The sequence below is a fragment of the Oncorhynchus masou genome, chromosome 21, assembly GCF_036934945.1.
Source record: "Oncorhynchus masou masou isolate Uvic2021 chromosome 21, UVic_Omas_1.1, whole genome shotgun sequence".
Classification (NCBI taxonomy): domain Eukaryota; kingdom Metazoa; phylum Chordata; class Actinopteri; order Salmoniformes; family Salmonidae; genus Oncorhynchus; species Oncorhynchus masou.
The window spans coordinates 32,411,250-32,428,921 of NC_088232.1; the positions used below are offsets into that span (position 1 = coordinate 32,411,250).

At 43.2% G+C, this 17,672-nt stretch overlaps 1 protein-coding gene across 1 annotated transcript in view; it reads left to right on the forward strand.

The window, feature by feature from the left end:
* LOC135508167 (protein unc-79 homolog) overlaps positions 1-17,672 on the forward strand; it is a 52,097-nt gene that overhangs the window by 1,729 nt on the left and 32,696 nt on the right. Inside the window, exons 3-11 of the mRNA XM_064928182.1 lie at positions 5,866-6,179; positions 6,860-7,030; positions 7,279-7,374; positions 7,530-7,585; positions 7,721-7,850; positions 7,980-8,044; positions 14,576-14,664; positions 15,050-15,090; positions 15,970-15,998. Coding sequence (XP_064784254.1) covers positions 5,866-6,179; positions 6,860-7,030; positions 7,279-7,374; positions 7,530-7,585; positions 7,721-7,850; positions 7,980-8,044; positions 14,576-14,664; positions 15,050-15,090; positions 15,970-15,998 — 991 coding nt within the window. The remainder of the gene's footprint in view (positions 1-5,865; positions 6,180-6,859; positions 7,031-7,278; positions 7,375-7,529; positions 7,586-7,720; positions 7,851-7,979; positions 8,045-14,575; positions 14,665-15,049; positions 15,091-15,969; positions 15,999-17,672) is intronic.

Below are 17,672 nucleotides of genomic sequence, written 5' to 3' on the forward strand. Positions count from 1 at the left end.
GAAGTAACGGAGCGTAACAGTATTTGATGTTTAGTTTCAGAGGAGAGGTGACAGGGGTTTAGCCTAATTCTAATACATGCACAGCAATAAGACAGGATTATTGCTGGTAGGAAGTCAGTTGAAATTAGAAGATATACATGTAAGTGGAAATATGGGAAACGGTTTCCAACAGTGTAAGTGTATCATCATTTAAGAATCCTAGTTGATAACCACCCAGGTCCTTTTTAGAGAGGGAATTGAGTTGCTCCATCCTCTGCCTTTGTGATACCGTATGTTTCATGTTGCAGTATGAGGACCATGATCCTACAGTATATCAACAACAAGAGTCAACAACACGATCCCCTCATATCGCCCCATGGCTGTCTGATATTGTAGTACGCTCTTTTTAAATAAAATAGAGAAGGTTTGTTGGGTTCCAACCAATAAATCAAATCTGCCAAGATTGTCATTACTGAGTCTTTCCAATGTGGGTGTGCCTCAAGGGGATATGAATTGTGTTGATGTTGTAAGTAGGCGGTTATGAATAATAATGTGAATAATTATGTTATTTTGCAGAGTGTACCTGGTATGGTTGGTATTATATTGGAGAAAAAGTACCAAAAAGAAATAGCAATTTCAACCCCTCTGTAGGTTCAGTAGTAGCTTTGTAGATGCACATGTTCCTAGGATGGCCTGTAGTCTCACTCCCAGAGGGGCTAAGGGAGGTCTGGTCCTCTGGCTCCTTGGGTCTGACAGTCCCCAGTGTGCAGTGACAGAGAGCCTGTGGAGGGAACAAAACGTCCCCTCAGAACAGGTCAAGAAGCCAGGGCAGCCATTATGGCCACAACCAGTATGTGACATTTATTTGTTGAGTTTGAGCAGAGCTCTCTGTGAGAATCAGTTGTGCTTTGATCATTGGCTACAGAAATCATCATCATTAGGCACAGTTATCTAAAAGGATGGGGATTAGGGAGACAGAACTTTCATGTTTCACTTATGAAAATTATGGGATTATGACAATCATTTTCATTTCATCACACAGTGGACACAGTAGTGCATTTTTTTATGATAATGTTCAAGTCAATATTGGTAAACTATCTTGGATCTTTCTGACTTTGCTGAGAGAATGATCTAGCTAGATGTGCTTGCTAGTGTATTGTTACAATCCTGGCATCCTATTGGTCCTTGGCACAGATGGAGCGTGACAATGGCTGTGATTGTATGAGCCTATGTTGTGGCAGCATGTTAACTCTAATGACAATTGTGTCTGTGAGGCTCAGTATCACTGGGGTGTGAAGGGAATCACACTGGTATGATACTGTAACATTCGCCTCGTGTTTTCCTTGAGCCAAATCTCCACCCTCCCAATTCACACAACAAACCATGCCTCCAACATTGAAACCACTCTGCACTGCTCAGTAGACTCTCAGACATTCTGACAGACACCTGTGTTTCATTGGCCTGGGGTGAAGAGAGGGAGAGAGAGAGAGTGTGAGAGAGGGAGCACTGAGGCTTGCATATGTCAGGTTCCTGGGAAAAAAAGAGTCCCGCACAGACAGAGGATGGAGCGCCAAATTAATATTTCATTAATTCTGCAGCATAGAGCGATATCAGTGTAAGACTATTATGATATTAGTGTAAAGGGATGCGGCTACCTGGGCTCATTTTAACGGGCTTACTCCAAGGGGTGCTATGTAACATGTCATATATTAGTCAAGTAATGTGGTTGCCACATTTTCCTCCCAGCCAGTCATCTAGAAAGTAACACCCACCAGCCAAGCTGTCTAGCTCTCTGCATCAGTGAACCATGGATCCACAGTCGCCCTGACCCCATGCCAAATTCCATTATCATTTGAGTGACTGTGAGGAACCAAGATGCAGTCTGATACTGAATCAAGATAATTTCATGTAAAATCAAATCAAATCAAATTTTATTTGTCACATACACATGGTTAGCAGATGTTAATGCGAGTGTAGCGAAATGCTTGTGCTTCTAGTTCCGACAATGCAGTAATAACCAACAAGTAATCTAACTAACAATTCCAAAACTACTGTCTTATACACACAAGTGTAAGGGGATAAAGAATATGTACATAAAGATGTATGAATGAGTGATGGTACAGAGCAGCATAGGCAAGATACAGTAGATGGTATCGAGTACAGTATATGCAGTGCCTTGCGAAAGTATTCGGCCCCCTTGAACTTTGCGACCTTTTGCCACATTTCAGGCTTCAAACACAAAGATATAAAACTGTATTTTTTTGTGAAGAATCAACAACAAGTGGGACACAATCATGAAGTGGAACGACATTTATTGGATATTTCAAACTTTTTTAACAAATCAAAAACTGAAAAATTGGGCGTGCAAAATTATTCAGCCCCCTTAAGTTAATACTTTGTAGCGCCACCTTTGGCTGCGATTACAGCTGTAAGTCGCTTGGGGTATGTCTCTATCAGTTTTTGCACATCGAGAGACTGAATTTTTTTCCCATTCCTCCTTGCAAAACAGCTCGAGCTCAGTGAGGTTGGACGGAGAGCATTTGTGAACAGCGGTTTTCAGTTCTTTCCACAGATTCTCGATTGGATTCAGGTCTGGACTTTGACTTTGCCATTCTAATACCTGGATATGTTTATTTTTGAACCATTCCATTTTAGATTTTGCTTTATGTTTTGGATCATTGTCTTGTTGGAAGACAAATCTCTGTCCCAGTCTCAGGTCTTTTGCAGACTCTATCAGGTTTTCTTCCAGAATGGTCCTGTATTTGGCTACATCCATCTTCCCATCAATTTTAACCATCTTCCCCGTCCCTGCTGAAGAAAAGCAGGCTCAAACCATGATGCTGCCACCACCATGTTTCACAGTGGGTATGGTGTGTTCAGGGTGATGAGCTGTGTTGCTTTTACGCCAAACATAACGTTTTGCATTGTTGCCAAAAAGTTCAATTTTGGTTTCATCTGACCAGAGCACCTTCTTCCACATGTTTGGTGTGTCTCCCAGGGGGCTTGTGGCAAACTTTAAGCGACACTCAGCAGTTCATCCAGAGTGATCATGGGCCTCTTGGCTGCATCTCTGATCAGTCTTCTCCTTGTATGAGCTGAAAGTTTAGAGGGACGGCCAGGTCTTGGTAGATTTGCAGTGGTCTGATACTCCTTCCATTTCAATATTATCGCTTGCACAGTGCTCCTTGGGATGTTTAAAGCTTGGGAAATCTTTTTGTATCCAAATCCGGCTTTAAACTTCTTCACAACAGTATCTCGGACCTGCCTGGTGTGTTCCTTGTTCTTCATGATGCTCTCTGCGCTTTTAACGGACCTCTGAGACTATCACAGTGCAGGTGCATTTATATGGAGACTTGATTACACACAGGTGGATTGTATTTATCATCATTAGTCATTTAGGTCAACATTGGATCATTCAGAGATCCTCACTGAACTTCTGGAGAGAGTTTGCTGCACTGAAAGTACAGGGGCTGAATAATTTTGCACGCCCAATTTTTCAGTTTTTGATTTGTTAAAAAAGTTTGAAATATCCAATAAATGTCGTTCCACTTCATGATTGTGTCCCACTTGTTGTTGATTCTTCACAAAAAAATACAGTTTTATATCTTTATGTTTGAAGCCTGAAATGTGGCAAAAGGTCGCAAAGTTCAAGGGGGCCGAATACTTTCGCAAGGCACTGTACATATGAGATGAGTATGTAAACAAAGTGGCATAGTTAAAGTGGCTAGTGATACATGTATTACATAAAGATGCAGTAGATGATAAAGAGTACAGTATATACGTATACATATGAGATGAATAATGTAGGGAATGTAAACATTATATTAGGTAGCATTGTTTAAAGTGGCTAGTGATATATTTTACATCATTTCCCATCAATTCCCATTATTAAAGTGGCTGGAGTTGAGTCAGTGTGTTTGCAGCAGCCACTCAATGTTAGTGGTGGCTGTTTAACAGCCTGATGGCTTTGAGATAGAAGCTGTTTTTCAGTCTCTCGGTCCCAGCTTTGATGCACCTGTACTGACCTCGCCTTCTGGATGATAGCGGGGTGAACAGGCAGTGGCTCGGGTGGTTGTTGTCCTTGATGATCTTTATGGCCTTTATGTATCATATTATAATGTGATTTCCTTCATTCCTAGTTCCTCTTGAACCTTGCCTGGCATGAACAAGTCACACTCAAAGGAAATGAAATATCTCACATCTAGCTAAGAAACAGTGGTTATTACGGTATTATATCCCCTAGTTAATGCTTATTTACAGCAATGTAATTTATAGTCAATGGCTCACTCAAGCTTTAGAGAAACTAGATATTGCCGCAGTTAGCGACAACATTTAGAAGATAGTGACAGTGTAGGTTGTTTTATCGGATCTAAGATGTGTTTTACTGTGTGTGCATAACGTGTGTCTGTGTATTATTGTATGTGTGTTTGTTTGTCTGTGTGTCTCTGTGCGTCTGTGTGTGTGTTCAATTCAATGCTGCAGTTGAGATTTTGCAAAGAGGGCAGTGATATTAAGTCATACTCCGCAAGATAAAAAGCTAATCTTCTCCATTGTTGGAAACTGACTATCCCTTCCAACTCACTGAGAAAATGTTTTTTACACTTTGGTTTCCGGTATTTAAAATCGTCCAACGTGAGGCCAAATTCTTACGGAGTATAACTTTCAGGGGAATAGTCAGAGTATGATGATGTTAATCTTGAAAAATGTCAAAATAGTAGGCTATTCTGTATTGCTACACTAAAATCCCCTTACTCACTGCCCCTGTAGAAATGCTATACCTCTACCTCTATGAAAAACAAAACATCAGAATTTGTCATCTGGGCTCTCATGCTAAGTACCTCCAAGTCATTTTACTGATAGAACAGCTTAGTTCTTTAACATCGTGTTTAGTAAAAGAGCAAGGCTCTCTGTCCCCCGCCTCCCCACCCCTAGAATCCCCACACACAAACCAACCAACTAGTTATTTCCTCTCTGTAAATGGTGAGATATCCACCTTCCCAGGGGACAGCAAACACAAATGTTCATCCCCCATTAGCTCACAAACATAATGCTACCTGTCATCCCGTTTGAAACAACCTATTCCTTTGTCATTATAGTTTCTCCCCTACCGTAGATTAGTTCTTACATTTATTTTAGAGACTTAAATCCATATGCCTGTTGGATCCCATTATTTCTCCTGATGATACTGATACAGTATCATAATGAATGCATATGGACATTTTTTTCTCTGGTGCAATAAACATGTGCTGTGACCCAGAAATTCTTATCTAACCTCACACACATGTTTATTACTAGTTGAAGCATGTTTCAAAAGTGTCACCTCCGTATTTTCCCTAACCGATTTGGTGTCATTCCCATCCTTGACGACAGCCCTACAAAACAGGATAATTGTCCCTGAGAAACATCATGGCCCTTTGGCCTCTCGGTATGATTGCTGCTGAATTGATCTGATTGGAATATGGCAGCCACAGAGGGAAAACCATTTGCAGTTTCCCCTTCAGAGAAGTATGGGGTTGCCACTGAAAACATGCATTTTTTTCTCCTTGTCGCCAGATACGCATGAGATGCAGTGATCTTTGCAGTTTTTGCAAACATTTCTGTTCATGTTTTTTGTTTTCAGAAGACAGAGATGTACAAAAAGTGAAATAGAAAATTAAAGTAATTCTATGTCACACTGAACAGATAAAGCAGGGAACAATTCCCAATGCCTTCAATGAAATACTACAGACACTGCATCCTATGTGGGGTCTATCTGGGTTAGTTTTTTTCTATTTACGCTGTCTCTGTAGTGCCATTTCAATGTAATGTGCTGTTTCTTTGTGTCTTTGTTGTCTCTTTTTTTCCCTTGTTCCCCCCTATCCCTCCTCCCCCCCCCCCCCGGAGCAGCATTCTGTCCCGCACAGGCAGGAAGGAGAACCAGGAAGCTTCCAATTTGGCCGTGCCCATGACCATGTGTCTTTTTCCTGTGCCATTCCCACTCACCCCATCTCTAAGACCACAAGTCAGTTCCATCAACCCTACAGTTACTCGCTCCCTCCTTTACAGCGTTCTGCGTGATGCCCCTCCAGACCGCGGGGGGCAGGGGCAGCAGAGTCGGGACGCTCAGCTCTCAGAGTACCCCTCTCTGGACTATCAGGGGCTCTATGCGACCCTCGTGACCCTGCTTGACCTGGTGCCCCTGCTGCAGCACGGTCAGCATGGTGAGTGAAACCAGGACATACCTCTGTACGTGTCCATCGCCCTACGACCCGTTTTGACCACATGAAGCTGCCTTTTCTGGCCTCATTCGCTCCAAGAGACGAGTCCCACAGAAGACCTAAAGGGATGCATGGGGTGATGGGGAACATTCTGGATCCTGTCAGCTAACTTTGTTGATAACTTATTTGTAGACATACTGTAGTACTGTACACATGTATTAACTGTTTGCAATCTCTTTTTTTTTTTAAATGTATTGAAAATGGAAATGTATCTATAAAAAAAGCTATTTTAAAGGTTAAATTGCTATGGCTGGCATATGTTGTGTATATATTAACTGCACCAGGTAATCGTAATCTGTAAATAGCAAGTCTGTGAATATATATGTTTATATGGAATAAGCATGAAAGCTCATCTCCTTGACCAGAAAGCACAACCCTTTGCTGAGGGAAACACCAGTGCAGTATTAATAGGTTTTACTGAAACCGCACTGACCTAAACTGAGTCTCACAATACTCTCTCAGGATTTTGTTGTATTTATACACATTGTATATTTATACATTTTCTTCAAGTTGTAATGCCAAATGTTTATTTACTTATATATGTTTGCAACATATGTACATTTCATTGAATTACTGTCTCTCTCTCTGTGTCTGTGTGTCTTGGCTCTCCCTTCTCCCATCAGATCTGGGACAGTCCATATTTTACACAACAACTTGCCTCCTGCCCTTTCTCAGTGACGATATTCTCAGCACTTTACCCTACACTATGATCTCCACTTTAGCTACATTCCCCCCATTCCTGCACAAAGACATCATTGAGTACCTGAGCACCTCTTTCCTCCCCATGGCTGTATGTGAGTACAGCCACTCTGTATCTAACATCCATCTACTTGCATGTGAAAAAGAACCCCTTTTCAATTCAACATGAAGTTAACAAGTCATTAAGTGGGATAAGTCTCATTCAATATCAGTAGTCATACACGTTTACCAGACATTTCAGTATGCATCACCATATCAAAGGAACTGCCAGGTTGGTGTCACACAGTATGTAGTTCTTCATGAGGTTTAAGGTTCTTCATTTGTCTTTTCTGTCCTTCTTTAGTGGGTTCCACTAGAAGAGAAGGGGGCGTTCCAGCATATGTCAATCTCTCTGCCTCCTCTATGCTAATGATTGCTATGCAGTACACCTCCAACCCAGGTAAACCTTGAACTCAGGTTATCCCAAACCAGTACAATACAGTACATCACAGTGTCTATGTCCAGTGTAGCACAGCCTGTCTTTTGATTAATGTACTGTACACTATGTTATACCTGCCACCTGCCTGACTTTAGCCTCTGCCTTTTTGTTTCCAGTATACCACTGTCAGTTGTTGGAGTGTCTTATGAAGCACAAGCAGGAAGTGTGGAAGGTATATGTTTGCAAAATGCATGTGCCATATTCACATAGGTTAGATGTCTCTCTCATAGATCTGGAAAGTGTCAGTGAATAGCTTTGAGAGGTTCTTATATTTTAGTTCACTATGGCATGTGTTGTGTTGTGGCAGGACCTGCTGTATGTCATATCCTACGGACCATCCCAAGTAAAGCCTCCAGCCGTGCAGATGCTCTTTCATTACTGGCCAAACCTAAAGCCCCCAGGAGCCATTAGTGAATACAGAGGCCTGCAGTACACTGGTGAGGGGCTTATGGTCTGCCTGTCAGGTTGGTCTTCTGTGCAACAAACCTTTAGATTGCAGGTCTAATCCTCCTTCCACCTCTGCATCTCTCCCCTCTCCTTTTTTCCCTCCATTCTATTTTCCACAGCCTGGAACCCCATCCACTGCCAGCACATTGAGTGTCACAATGCCATCAATAAACCTGCCGTCAAGGTAATATCTGACTAACTACTGTACACTGTACACAAACATAAAGTGAATACACAAAGTATGCGCCAGATTGCCATGGTGTGTAAAAGTGTCTTGGTGTTTTCTGCTGGAAGCACAACATTAAAGCAACCAGCGAATGCTTGAGTGACTTTTGTTGTTCTGTCGTGTAATGATATCACTGGCCACACAACTCAAGGCCTGTTTGCGCTGCTCTGCGTGTCTCTGCTCAACTGTGCTCAAAACTGACAAGTAGAGCGGAGAAAGGAACAGGGGCAGGGACAGGGGCAAGATTTCAATTACCCAGGAGCACAGAGGGTGTGTGTGTGTGTGTGGGGGGGAGGGGGTCCTAATTGGAAGCCATGACCCCATACTGCCCCTGAGGATAGTACGCCTGTAAACGAGAGCAGTAAATTACAGAACATCATCTGAGCATCTCGGCCATTAGCACTGTGGCCTAATACAGGGTCATGTACAGATCATAGATAACAGAACAGAGACATATGCATGCAGCCAGCCACAGACTAAAGGCAAGCAGAGACAAGTAGAGGGGACATTACATATATATATATATATATATATATATATATATATATATATATATATATATATATATATATACTGTATATATATATATATAATATATATTACCAGTCACAATTTTGGTCACACCTACTCATTCCAGGGTGTTTTTTTATTTATACTATTTTCTACATTGTAGAATAATAGTGAGGACATCAAAACTATGAAATAACACATATGGAATCATGTAGTAACCGAAAAAGTGTTAAACAAATTAAAATATATTTTACATTTGAGATTCTTTAAAGTAGCCACCGTTTGCCTTGATGACAGCTTTGCAAACTGTTGGCATTCTCTCAACCAGCTTCATGAGGTAATCACCTGGAATGCATTTCAATTAACAGGTGTGCCTTGTTAAAAGTTAATTTCCTTCTTAATGCGTTTGAGCCAATCATTTGTGTTGTGACAGGGCAGGGGTGGTATACAGAAGATAGCCCTATTTGGTAAAAGACCAAGTCCATACTATGGCAAGAACAGCTCAAATAAGCAAAAAGAAAAGACAGTCCATCAGTACTTTAAGACGTAAAGGTCAGTCAATCCGGAAAATTTCTAGAACTTTGAAAGTTTCTTCAACATCAGTCGCAAAAACCATCAAGAGCCATGATGAAACTGGCTCTCATGAAGACCGCCACAGGAAAGGAAGACCAAGAGTTACCTCTGCTGCAAATCATTAGTTCATTAGAGTTGTCAGCCTTAGAAATCGGCAATAAACTGCACCTCAGATTGCAGCCCAAATAAATGCTTCACAGAGTTCAAATAACAGACACATCTCAACATCAACTGTTCAGATGATACATTCATAGTCGAATTGCTGCAAAGAAACCACTACTAAAGGACAATAATAATAAGAGACTTGCTTGGGCCAAGAAACACGAGCAATGGACCGGTGGAGTCCAAATTTGAGATTTTTGGTCCCAACCGCCGTGTCTTTGTGAGACGCAGAGTAGGTGAACGGATGATCTCCACATGTGTGGTTCCCACCATGAAGCATGGAGGAGGAGGTGTGATGGTGTAGGGTTGCTTTGCTGGTGACACTGTAAGTGATTAATTGAGAATTCAATGCACACTTAACAAGCATGGCTACCACAGCATTCTGCAGCGATACACCATCCCATCTGGTTTGCACTTAGTGGGACTATTATTTGTTTTCAACAGGACAATGACCCAAAACACACCTCCAGGCTGTTTAAGGACTATTTGAACAAGAAGGAGACTGATGGAGTGCTGCATCAGATGACCTGGCCTCCACAATCACCCAACCTCAGCCCAATTGAAATGGTTTGGTATGAGTTGGAGCGCAGTGTGAAGGAAAAGCAGCCAACAAGTGCTCAGCACATGTGGGAACTCCTTCAAGACTGTTGGAAAAGTATTCCAAGTGACTACCTCGTGAAGATGGTTGAGAGAATGCCAAGAGTGTGCAAAGTTGTCATCAAGGCTACTTTGAAGAATCTAAAATATATTTTGATTTGTTTAACACTGTCACGACTTCCGCCGAAGTCGGTCCCTCTCCTTGTTCGGGCGGTGTTTGGCGGTCGACATCACCGACCTTCTAGCCATCACTGATCCATTTTTCATTTTACATTGGTTTGGTCTTGTCTTCCATTACACCTTGTTCCAATCCCATCAATTACATGTTGTGTGTTTAACCCTCTGTTTCCCCTCATGTTCTTGTTGGTGATTGTTTGCTGAATGTATTGGTGCAAGTTATGTTCTGGTGTGCAACAGGTTTTGCACACTCTTATTTTAATTATTTTTTTTTGTTTCCAGAGTTTTTGAATTTTTATTCAACTGCTCCGTTTATACAAAGTTCACTCTCCTGCACATAACTTCAACTGCCACTAGCACTCATCTATTACAGAATCACTGACCTCAACTATGGAGTCAGCAGGAGAAGGTGCCCCGGCCATTGAGGTGGAGGAGCGCATCTAGGAGCATGCGGTTATGCTTCACCCTCTTGGCACCGCCATGGATCGCGTTGTCCAGACAATGGACCACTGGGAGAGACAGGGAGTTCTTCCAGCGCGTCCACCAACACAACCGGGGTCTCCCCTGAGCGCCCCTTTCCCGCCTGAACCCAGTGGGATCCGTCTCTCCTTGCCCCAGGAGTACGACGGGAGGGCTGCGAACTGCCAGGGGTTCTTATTACAATTAGACCTCTATCTGGCCACCGTCCACCCGACTCCATCGGGCCGTGATAGGTTGTCCATCCTCGTCTCGTGCCTCACCGGGAGAGCCCTGGAGTGGGCCAACGCCGTGTGGAGAGAAGGAGAGAGGAGAGAGGGAGGTGTGGCATTGGACCAGTTTGAGGGTAGAGTGCGGGTGAGCGCCTCTACCATCTGAGGCAGGAGATGAGGAGCACCCAGGAGTTCGCCCTGGAGTTTAGGACCCTGGCTGCCGGCGCGGGATGGAACAACAGGGCCCTGATTGACCATTACTGTTGCAGTCTGTGCGAGGACGTCTGTCGGGAGCTGGCCGGCAGAGACACCACCCTCACATTTGACCAGCTGGTGGACCTGTCCTTCCGGCTGGACAACCTGCTGGCTACTCGCGGATGTTCAGATCAGGGTGTGGTGGTTCCATCCTCCCGCACCCCCTCTCCGATACCCATGGAGCTGGGAGGGGCGGTGCGCAGGGAGACCGGAGGGGGTTCCCACTCGTGCACCATCTGTGGCCGCAGAGGTCACACTGCCAGTCGGTGCCGGGTTGGTTCCTCTGGGAATCGAGGCAGCAGGCAGGGCGTCACCCCAGGTGAGCTGGCACCAATCCTACCCATAGCCCTCTGTTGCACATATGTTTGTGTTCGTCACGTTCCCTGTGTTTCCCCGCATTCCCAGCATAAGGCACTCGTCGATTCATGCGCGGCTGGGAGTTTTATTGATAGGGCTATAGCCCATAGTTTAGGGATCCCCATCGTTCTCGTGGTTGTGCAATTCCCCGTTCACGCCTTAGATAGTTGACCATTAGGGTCAGGGTTGATTAGTGAGGTCACGGCACCTTTCGGGATGATGACGCAGGTGGGTCATACGGAGAGAATTAGTCTCTTCCCTATTGACTATAATGCATTTCCCGTGGTGCTGGGCCTACCCTGGTTAGCTTGTCATAACCCCACTGTTTCTTGGCCACAGAGGGCTCTCACGGGGTGGTCAGGAGAGTGCTCAGGTAGGTGTTTAGGGGTTTCCGTTGGTGCTACCATGGTGGAGAGTCTAGGTTCCCAGAATGCGAAGGCAGACACACTGTCCCGGATGTATGACACAGAGGAGCGGCCCATGGATCCCACTCCCATACTCCCGGCCTCTTGCCTGGTGGCACCGGTAGTGTGGGAGCTGGACGCAGACATTGAGCAGGCGTTGCGTACAGAGCCCGCTCCCATTCAGTGTCCGGCTAGGCATCTGTACATTTCATCTGCTGTCCGCGACCAGCTGATCTATTGGGCCCACACGTCACCCTCCTCTGGTCATCCTGGTATCGGTCGGACGGTGCTCTGTCTTACTGGGAAGTACTGGTGGCCCACTTTAGCTAAGGACGTGAGGGTTTATGTTTCCTCCTGCTTGGTGTTCGCCCAGTGCAAGGCTCCTGGACACCTGCCCAGAGGTAAGTTACAACCCTTACCCGTTCCACAACGGCCGTGGTAGCACCTGTCGGTGGATTTCCTGACTGATCTTCCACCTTCACAGGGTAACACCGCGATCCTGGTCGTTGTGTATTGTTTTCCTAAGTCCTGTCGTCTCCTCCCTTTGCCCGGTCTCCCTACGGCCCTACAGACGGCGGAGGCTCTGTTCACACATGTCTGAGGAGTGCCTGAGGATATAGTGTCTGATCGGGGTCCCCAGTTCACGTCGAGGGTCTGGAGGGCGTTCATGGAACGTCTGGGGGTCTCTGTCAGCCTTACCTCAGGTTTTCACCCCGAGAGTAACTGGCAGGTGGAGAGAGTTAACCAGGATGTGGGTAGGTTTCTGAGGTCTTATTGCCAGGACTGGCCTGGGGAGTGGGCAATGTTTGTGCCCTGGGCAGAGATGGCCTAGAACTCGCTCCGTCACTCCTCCACTAACCTCTCTAACACTTTTTTTGGTTACTTCATGACTCCATATGTTTTATTTCATAGTTTTGATGTCTTCACTATTATTATACAAAATAGAAAATAGTCCAAATAAACAAAAACCCTTGAATGAGTAGGTGTGTCCAAACTTTTGACTGGTAATGTATATATGTATATACAGTTCATTCGGAAAGGGTTCAGACCCCTTGACGTTTTCCACATTTTGTTATGTTACAGCCTTATTCTAAAATTGATTAAATTATATATATTTTCCTATTCAATCTGCTTACAATACCCCATAATGACAAAGTGACAACAGGTTTTTAGACATTTTTGCAAATGTATATAATTAAAAAAAAATATATATATATACCTTATTTATATAAGTATTCAGACTCTTTGCTATGAGACATGAAATTGAGCTCAGGTGCATGTTGTTTCCATTGATCATCCTTGATTGGAGTCCACCTGTGGTAAATTCAATTCATTGGACATGATTTGGAAAGGCAAACACCTGTCTATATAAGGTCCCACAGCTGACAGTACATGTCAGAGCAAAAACCAAGCCATGAGGTCAAACGAAATGTCCGTAGAGCTCCGAGACAGGATTGTGTCGAGACACAGATCTAGGGAAGGGTACCAAAACATTTCCGCAGCTTTGAAGGGCCTCAGGAACACAGTGGTATCCACCATTCTTAAATGGAAGACGTTTGGAACCACCAAGACTCTTCCTAGAGCTGGCCACCCGGCCACACTTAGCATTCAGGGGAGAAGTGCCTTGGTCAGGGAGATGACCAAGAACCCAATGGTCACTCTGAAAGAGCTCCAGACTTCCACTGTGGAAATGGGAGAATCTTCCAGAAGGACAGCAATCTCTGCAGCACTCCAACAATCAGGCCCTTTATGGTAGAGTGGCTAGACGGAAGCCACTCCTCAGTAAAAGGCACATGACAGCCCTCTTGGAGTTTGCCAAAAGACACTAAAAGAACTCTCAGACCATGAGAAACAAGATTCTCTGGTCTGATTAAACCAAGATTGAACTCTTTGGCCTGAATTCCAAGAGCCACGTCTGGAGGGAATTGGCACAATCCCTATGGTGAAGCATGGTGGTGGCAGCATCATGCTGTGGAGATCTTTTTCAGTGGCAGGGACTGGGAGACTAGTCAGGATCGAGGGAATGATGAACGGAGCAAAGTGCAGAGAGATCCTTGATGAAAACCTGCTCCAGAGCACTCAGGTCCTCAGACTGGGGCGAAGGTTCACCTTCCAACAGGACAACGACCCTAAGCACACAGCCAAGACAATGCAGGAGTGGCTTCAGGACAAGACTCTGAATGTCCTTTGATGGCCCAGCCAGAGCCCAGACTTGAACCCAATGGAACATCTCTGTAGAGACCTGAAAATAGCTGGCAGAGCTTGAGAGGATCTGCAGAGGAGAATGGGAGAAACTCCCCAAATACAGGTGTGCCAAACTTGTAGCGTCATACCCAAGAAGACTCGAAGGTGTAATCGCGGCCAAAGGTGCTTCAACAAAGTACTGAGTAAAGGCGCTGAATACTTATGTAAATGTGATATTTCTGTTGTTTACTTTTAATACATTTGCACAAAAACAGTAATCTGTTTTTGCTTTGTCATTATGGGGTACTGTTTGTAAATTGATTAATTTTTATTTAATTTAATCAATTTTAGACTAAGGCTGTAACGTCACATGTGGAAAAAGTCAAGGGGTTTGAATACTTTCTGAATGCACTGTTCACTGACTTATTTGAGTTTGAGGTGTTATCACGTGTCATGGCACAAGCATTGAAGAAATAGGGTGTGGTATGCACTTCTTAGGACCCCTTACAATCCTATATCACTGCTACTATTGTACTGTATATTCCTTCTGGATCCTGTAACTGTCTGTTGTCACCCTATAGATGTGCATCGATCCCACCCTCTCCGTTGCCCTGGGAGAGAAGCCCCCTCCTCTGTACATCTGTGAAGAGTGCAGCCAAAGGATATCAGGGTCTGTTGTTGTAAAACCTTACTCTCCACTAAGATGCCATTCCAAACATACGTCACCTGCTGTCTGCTTCATTATTCCGGTCTTTATCCTGAGGGAGAGGCATCACCATGGTTGCATAATTCCATTGAGTGGATAATGAGATTGCCATCACTAAACAACTTGTTCTCATTTCCTCTGATTTATGGCATACTGTATACACTGTCTATGTCTAGCTCTTTAGAATATAATGTCTCTTCTTGGATCCTCATTAAAGACTCACAATATACCATGAAGCAGTCATGCAGACTACTGTATATGTTTGTGTATCTGCTAGAAGTGTATTTATAAGGTAGTCTCAGCTAACTATAATTTGATTTATGATTTATATATTTGTGTGACTTTACAGAGATCATGCAGAATGGCTTGTTGATGTGCTCTTGCCCCAAGGTGAGTGTTAGCAAATTAATCTCTCTCTCTCTCTCTCTCTCTCTCTCGCTCTCTCCCTCTCTCTCCCTCTAGAGTCAATCAAAGGGGAGTTTTAGTTATGACTGTAGGGAGGGAGGTGGAAGTTAGGCTGAGTGCCCACATGAAAACAATTACAGTTTACAATAGAAAACTACAGTAATTACTATAGAATTCTGTAGTAAACTATAGTATACTGTAGAATACAATACTACACGCTGTAGTATCCCTCAATCATGTGTAGTACTTACTATAGAATGTTGTAATATACTGTAGAATACTATAATAATAACTACAGTATTATCCCAAAAATGACACTGTAGTAAATACTACAGTAATGTTAGCAAAAACACTATAGTATTTTAACTATAGTAAACACTACAGTATTTAATTTGCATATACCCTGCCCACTCCCCTCTCCCATATCCCAGTTTGTGCCACCCGTAAGTGAGAAACCTACCAAATACCTGCCAAATATAGACCAACTATTGTGTTCCCTACAGGTTACAGAAAAGAGCAGAAGCACTGTTCTTCAGGTTATGTGCTCTTTTAGTACTTCTCCAGTAGGTTCTCTCAAGGACAAAGCCTCCGATTTCATGTCAAATATAATAAAACAAAAAACAAAAGTGCTATAGTAAATACTACAGCAAGGTCTGCAAAAACACTACAGTAAATACTACAGTATACTACAGTCCTCAAAAAACACAAAGTAATTTTAGTATATACTACAGTTTTCTTTTACTACAGTATGTATACTATAGTTAGTCCAGTATTTCTACCATGGTATACTACAGTATTTTTGTGTGGGTGAACCCAATGTCTGTCTGTATGTTATGTTGAATATCTCTGGCCTCGTCTTTACAGCTGAGATATCTGCTATTTGTCAAAAGAAGGTAAGGCCTGAATGTTGGTGCATTCATATGTGTTTGTGTTTGCTTGGGTTTGTATTTGTTTGTGCTCTCATCAGTTTATGCTGAATTCATAGTAGTATATTTGATGGCTAAAAATACATGGCTAAAAATGAGTACCCCTTTTTTCTACATATTAGACCAACAAGTGAAGTAAGGTTCACTTAAATAAAGGTTAAATAAAAAAATAAAATAAAGAGTGGTGGATTGGAATTGTTTGCTAGTTTGTTTGCATTTTTGGATGGCTTTGCTTACCTAATCATGGACAGTGGCTGTGCCGCCCTTGCTATGTCATTGCTGGTTAATGTGTTGGTTAATGCCTAGGGCCTTGGGAAAGTATTCAGACCCCTTGACTTTTTCCACATTTTGTTAGGTTACAGCTTTTTTCAAAAAATATGATTTAAAAAAAAAAATCCTCATCAATGCATACCCCATAATGACAAAGTCAAAACAGGTTTTTCAAATTTTTTGCAAATGTATTAAAAATGAATAACTGAAATATCACATTTACAAAAGTATTGGAATGCATTTCAATTAACAGGTGTGCCTTCATTTGTGGAATTTATTTCCTTCTTAATTGAGACAATCAGTAGGGGGTATACAGAAGATAGCCCTGATTGGTAAAATACCAAGTCCATAGTATGGCAAGAACAGCTCAAATAAGTAAAGAGAATTTACAGTCCATCATTACTTTAAGACATGAAGGTCAGTCAATGAGGACAATTTCAAGAACTTTGAAGGTTTCTTCAAGTGCAGTCGCAAAAACCATCAAGTGCTATGATGGAACTAGCTCTCATGACGATTGCCACAGGAAAGGAAGACCCAGCGTTACCTCGGCTGCAGAGGATATGTTCATTAGAGTTAACGGCACATCAGATTGCAGCACAAATAATTGCTTCACAGAGTTCAAGTAATGGACACATCTCAACATCCACTGTTCAGAGGAGACTGCGTGAATCAGGCCGTCATGGTCAAATTGCTGCAAAGAAACCACTACCAAAGGACACCAAGAAGAGACTTGCTTGGGCCAAGCAATGGACATTAGACCGTTGTAAATCTGTCCTTTGGTCTGATGAGTCCAAATTTGAGAATTTGCAGACGCAGAGTAGGTGAACGGATGATCTCCGCATGTGTGGTTCCCACCATGAAGCATGGCGGAGGAGGTGTGATGTGTGGGGGTGCTTTGCTGGTGATACTGTTGGTGATTTATTATGAATTCAAGGCACACTTAACCAGCATGGCTACCACAGCCTTCTGCAGCGATACGCCATCCCATCTGGTTTGTGCATAGTGGAAGTATCATTTGTTTTTAAACAGGACAATGACCAAAAACACACCTCCAGGTGGTGTAAGGGCTATTTGACCAAGAAGGAGACTGATGTAGTGCTGCATCAGATGACCTGGCCTCCACAATCACCTGACCTCAACCCAATTGAGATGGTTTGGGATGAGTTGGAGCAAAAAGTGAAGGAAAAGCAGCCAGCAAGTGCTCAGCATATGTGGGAACTCCTTCAAGACTGTTGGAAAAGCATTCCTCATTAAGCTGGTCGAGGGAATGCCAAGAGTGTGCAAAGCTGTCATCAAGGAAAAGGGTGATTACTTTGAAGAATCGAAAAATATTGAATATTTTAAGCTTTTTTGGTTATTACATGTTTCCAT